Below are 6,043 nucleotides of genomic sequence, written 5' to 3' on the forward strand. Positions count from 1 at the left end.
CGATTTAAGGCATGTAGCCCGGCATATGTGCAGTTTTGTGTCACAAATTATTTTCCAAAAACTGAGTGTCCCAAATGATGAGGGTCTTATTTAAGACAGGTTAGGGTACAGGTGGTTTTGCAGGTTCATAATTAATTAAGGAAAGGGTTAGGGGGAATTTGGGACACTAAACTGCACGTATACCATGTAGCCCTTTATGTTGTGATATGAAGTGATGTTCTTGTGCAGGTCAAGATGTTTGTCGTCAATCCGGTTATACGAGTACACACGTGTTAAACGCTAATGCTTTTCCTGGTGTGAGTTTTACATGCAGTTTGAATTGTAACAATCTGTTCAGCCACTGTGGAGATATCAATGTCTTAAGTCAAGAAAACGTGCCCACAAATGTGAAGGCATTAGGTTTAACATCGGTAGGCTGTGAGCTGTCGGTGGGTGATTTCAACACAACTGACCCAGGGAAACAAACTTTGAGCATTTGTACCTAAAGAAAAACCTATCCCTGAGAACATAAAACCCTTTGAAATGTCTCCTTAATGAGTCATATTAAGAGGATATTGAGCTGGGAAACATAAATACGCTGTCCTTTAAACGTTTATTCTAAAATCTACCGAAAATATTGTACTGTTCGTTACAAGTTAACAGGTTTAGATTAGTTGTTTTATCCAACTAACAGTCAAAAGAAAAGTTACGGTTAAAGTTAAGTGTTTTTTCCGATGAGAGCCAGGCTGGGGCCAGTCACAGACTGATGGCAGCACTAATGTAGAGCCCAATAGCTTGTGTGATAACATAATCATGGATGGAATCGCAAACTTTTGAATTTAAAAAATCTATAAGACAGATTCCTTAGGGCCACATATTAATTCAGTGCTAAAAGCTAAGTGGAGATTTGAAAATATGACTACGTCTAAGTTTTCAACCAAGCTGCCCCACTGTAACTGTAGTTTTAAAAACTTAACATACATTAACAAATAATTGCCAGTGGTTTAGGCCTGGTGGGGGGCAACTTCACCAGGCTTGCAATACACTGGGGGAGACCCTGATTGAAGAATAAAGCCAGAAAATATGCACATTTAATCAGATAATTTGGGGCATTTTGCCCATCCAGAGCAGGTGTTATGTGGTGCTACTTTCACACAAAACAAAGGGGGGATGGACCCAGGATTTTGCTGCCTTTCTTTATTTGTTCAAACAAGTCTGATGTTGCAGGATAATCAGTGGTCAGTGCTGCTGTTTAAACCAGACCTGAGTCTGCAGCTCCACGTAAAACTTACAATTATTCCAAACCTGTTCTAAGTCTATTTTACTGCTGCTCGATATGAGGAAAAAATATCTAATTGTGATTATTTTGACTGATATTGCGATTGCGATATGATTCACGATATTGGAGGGAACGATGATTTTTGTATCCTTATTCTCATTTAGATTGAAAAAATGTTAAAATTTAAAAAATGTAAATGATTATAGTGTGATTTATTTATTTTTTGTGAGAATCTGTAGCAAACAAAGATGTTTTCTGTAGGATAGAATTTGTAGACTGGGACTTCTCTGCAGCACCACAATACTTAATTCAGAATGGTTTGATACATATTTAGTTTTTAACAAATATTTCGATACAATTGCGATTCATTGTGCAGCTCTAGTATATTCACAAACATAATTGCAAAGTTTTACTTCATTAAAAGTGCAAAGGGGTTTGAGTCACCGCAGCTGACAGACGCTGGTGTTCATTCCTCCTAAATTAATAACACACTTTGTGCATCAAATAAAGGTAGATTTGTCAAAACAGGAAGCATTTGGGATGAGCACAACACACAACATGAAACCATAGACAGAATATATAATGGACCAACAGATCCCGTGTCTCTGGACGGAGACCAGTGAAGGATATTAGAAGTCACTTTCCCGGTGATGGCTGAGCGTTACTGAGCAGCCTCCAACTGAGCTTGAAGACGTAGATGTGACGTGAGCAACCTGTCTGAAAGTTGGAAGTCTTCTGGTAGCTGTGCCAAGAGAAATCTCAATCATTCCCAATCTAGCAGAGACGGAGAGCGTAGGTATATGTAAGGAGATAACATAGACACAGGCTAATTATTGATCACTAAAATGCTAGTTAACATTAGTAATTACACTTAAACAGCTAATGGAAGTCCAAACTGCCTGCGAGCTTCTCCTGTACTATACGGTAATTCCTCTACTATGAGACAGTAAGTCTCGTGGTTATGACCCAATCGTTAGCCTATTTTTATAAAAACGTCTGCTACGGAGCCATAACGTGAGGTACAAGGTAATGGAGCCTTTTATACATTGTCGTGTTTCTTTAGAAATAAACAACGGACAAATAGAGTCTTTAAACTCTTCAGATGTAAAGTTATTCTCTGTCAAAGTGACGTCAAAATGAATGGCAGTCAATGGGATGCTAACGGGAGGTGATGGCTTGGTAGCATCAAAATGGCGCCATAGTAGGGTCGCGGTCCGAGGAGAGGCTTACCTCCTTGCATGAAACAAGAATAAATATGACCGTCAATATGACCGTTTCCTGTGTCTGGTTTCTCAGGTGACACGCGGGATGTTTGGTGCTAACCGAAAGAAGTTTATGGAGGGAGGGATAGAGAGCGATTACGCGGACGACTCCAGCCTCTACTACACCCAACAGTCCATGTTCCCTCCACACCGCCCGGACAAAGACGTAAGTTGACTATTGTGAATAAATGTCTTGATTTAAGGCTACGGAAATACGTTTCTTTTAAGTCTTTTCATCTGCCAGCAAGGAGCTTCTCCACACGGTCATACCTTTGTGTAGACGAGTTCTTCAAGTTTTTATTTATGGTTAAGAAAACATGAATATGTGTCAACTAACGATGATTTATATTGTCGATTAATGTGTGGATTATCTTCTGGATGAATGGGTGAGTTGTCTGGTCTCTAAAATATCAGAAAATAGTGAAAATGTGGATCAGTGTTTCCCAAAAAGTCCCAAGATGACGTCCTCAAATGTCTTGTTGTGTCCACAACTCAAAGATATTCAGTTTACTGTCCCTTATATTATATATATATATATATTTAATATTCACATTTAACCCTTGTGTTGTCTTCCTGTCGACCATGCTTTAATTTTTCTGGGTCAAAATTTAAAATTAAAACGTTTTTTTTTTGTTTTTTTTTACACTTTTGTTGCTTTTCCTGGCGTTTTTCAAGCTTTTACGACATTTTTGTCACTTTTTTACAAGTTTTTTGTCACTTTTTTCGATGTCTTTGTCGATTTTCTTCTGCACTTTATTTGAAATTTTTGTTTTTTTCCCACGTTTTTGAAGCTTTTTTTTTTTTACGAGATTTTTGTCACTTTTTTCAATGTTCTTTTATCATTTTTTTTCAAATGCTATAATGCTATAAAATTGACTAAAACACCCAAATTCAATGAAAGTAGTGAACTGATCATTTATTTTACTTGTGAAGAGCGCCACGTTACTTTTTTTGGACAATTTGATTGAAAGAAACCAACATTTTTGATATGGAAACTTTTTGAAAATGGGTCAAATTTCACCCAAGTTGACTTTTTAAAAAAAAAAAAAAAAAAAAAAAAAAGACTCAAACAGATTAATCAATTATCAAAATAGTTGGCGATGAATTTAATAGCTGACAACTAAACAATTCATCTTAGCAGCTGTAGACTTTTGTGTAAGTTTTTAAGTAAGTATATAAAGAGGGAAGGAGAGAAGAAAGGAAGTGCGTAGGGACGAAAAGAAGGATGAAGGGAAGGATGGAAAGGAAAGGGAAGGAGGGAAGAAAGGAAAAGTGGACTCACAGGTTAAGCTCTGTCATTCATGGCGTTTTTCCATTACATGGTACCTGCTCGACTCGACTCTACTCGCCTTTTTTGGTTTTCCATTATGAAAAAAAGTCCCTGGTAGCTGCTAACAGGTACCGTATTTTCCGGACTATAAGTCGCTCCGGAGTATAAGTCGCATCAGTCAAAAAATGCGTCATGAAGAGGAAAAAAACATATATAAGTCGCACTGGACTATAAGTCGCATTTATTTAGAAATATATTTCACAAAATCCAAGACCAAGAACAGACATTTAATCTGGAAAGGCAAGTTATTCAACTACACAACAGCACACAGAACAGCAGGCTGAATAGGTGTCCGGTATGTTAACGTCACACATTAACAGTTATTCAGCTACACAATAGCACACAGAACAACTACCAGGGCGTGGAGACGTAATTGCACCGTTGTTCAAGCACCCATCTGTGGACTCGTTCCTCCAGCTCTGGCCATCTTGCTTTCAGCCCGCGATTAGCCGATTAGCCGATTAGCTTTCTTTGTTTCCTTCATTGCAGTAAGACTCACCTTTTCGCCAGTCCCTCACAAGTTTCTCTCTCACTCCAAACTTTCTTTGTGCTGCTCGATTACCGTTTTTGGCTGCATATTTTACTACCTGCAGTTTATAATCTGCAGAATAGGATTTTCTTTTCTTTCTCAGTTGTCTTTAGGAGCAGCATATAGTTGTCACAAGCCTAGAGCGCCTCTCGCGACTTTAGACGGTAATGTTTTCAGTATGAATTAACATTTAAAAACATGTTAAAGTATATATATTTTGATATATAAGTCGCACCTGACTGTAAGTCGCAGGACCAGCCAAAGTATGAAAAAAAGTGCGACTTATAGTCCGTAAAATACGGTACTTTTTTTAGTACCACCTCAGTCGAGGTTCCCAGCGAGCTGAGCCGATACCAAAAGGTGACGTGAAAGCGACAGACGGGGGCGTCCTGAACAAACCCGCTATTTTTAAACCGTTAGCCAGCTCTGTTTTTTTTTTTGCTGCCTCCAGCTTCTTTAGAAACTAAATGTGTCTTCTGGCAACAACACACCTTCCACGTTCTGTGTGTGTGTCGCGTTAGGTCACGGCAGTTTACTGCGGCGCCGCTTGTTTTACAGTTCTGCGGAGGCTCCGGCAGAGCTTTCGCCGTAGCCTACGTACACACACACATGCTGGCTCGACACACACACTAGCGCACAAGTATAAACATCAGGCCACTTACATAGGCTACACAGGCTACGGAGAAAGCTCTGTGTGGAGCCTCCACAGAACTGTAAAACAAGCTCAAGTGGCCTGATGTTTATACTTGTGCGCTGGCGTGTGTGTTGAGCCGGCGTATAAGACGACCAGCCACGCTGAGGTGGGACTAAAATCTGCAACGGAAAACGGACGCACAGCGTGTCGAGGCGAGTAGAGTCGAGGCGAGTCGAGCAGGTACCATGTAATGGAAAAACGCCATAGATTTCAGTCTGGGAATAAAGACACAAAACATCTTGGAAAATATGATATAATAAAACAGCTCTAGTGTCAGGAGAATTGAAGGATGTGTTTGTGTTTGTCTCTCTGTTCAGATGCTGACGTCTTCCTCTGCTTCCTCAACGGGTCAACTGTCACAGCTAGGAGCCAGCCTCTATGGCCCGCAGAGTAAGATGAACCCACACGCACACCTGCTAGGACTATTCTTCCATCGATAAGCATCGTAAAGTAGAGATGCACCGATTACAACTTTCTAGGCCGATTCTGATTTCCGATTTTCTTTGAGTTAGACCAGCCGATACCGATTTTAGCCGATTCTGATTTCATTTTTTCTAACCACTTTGCAGCACACACACATTTATTTTCTATCTTTTCTTTAATAGAACATGTGTTGAACAGATAATGGATCACTGTAAAATCGAACTATATAAATTACTCCTGGTGTGGGACATTCACACACATCTAAAGAGCAATGTTAGAACCATTTCCTTCTTTTCACATCCAATATCAACTAAAGAAATGTGATTTAGGTTTTTGGTGTCGTCCCTCCACGCCCTACTTTCTCCTTGCAGGTGTTGCATATTGCAAACTTGTTATCTTCTGCACACACGCTGAAGAATTCCCAAACAGCTGACATGTTGCAGGTTAATTCACCAGGTTCCTACATGTGGGAGAATAGCGCCGACACGCCCTTCACACCGCGAGCGGGTACGCGCCACACACGGCGGAAAAGTTGAGAGAAAGGAGA

The 6,043-nt window shown here is 39.9% G+C and overlaps 1 protein-coding gene across 5 annotated transcripts in view; it reads left to right on the top strand.

Annotated features, from left to right (window-relative positions):
- LOC116051996 (CCR4-NOT transcription complex subunit 2-like) overlaps positions 1–6,043 on the top strand; it is a 36,599-nt gene that overhangs the window by 1,131 nt on the left and 29,425 nt on the right. For all 5 annotated transcript variants that reach the window (XM_031302481.2, XM_031302484.2, XM_031302483.2 and 2 more), the window contains exons 2-3: positions 2,555–2,686; positions 5,391–5,463. In XM_031302481.2, the coding sequence (XP_031158341.1) occupies positions 2,567–2,686; positions 5,391–5,463 (193 nt within the window). In that variant the 5' untranslated portion in view covers positions 2,555–2,566. The remainder of the gene's footprint in view (positions 1–2,554; positions 2,687–5,390; positions 5,464–6,043) is intronic.

The sequence above is a fragment of the Sander lucioperca genome, chromosome 20 (assembly GCF_008315115.2).
Source record: "Sander lucioperca isolate FBNREF2018 chromosome 20, SLUC_FBN_1.2, whole genome shotgun sequence".
NCBI lineage: Eukaryota > Metazoa > Chordata > Actinopteri > Perciformes > Percidae > Sander > Sander lucioperca.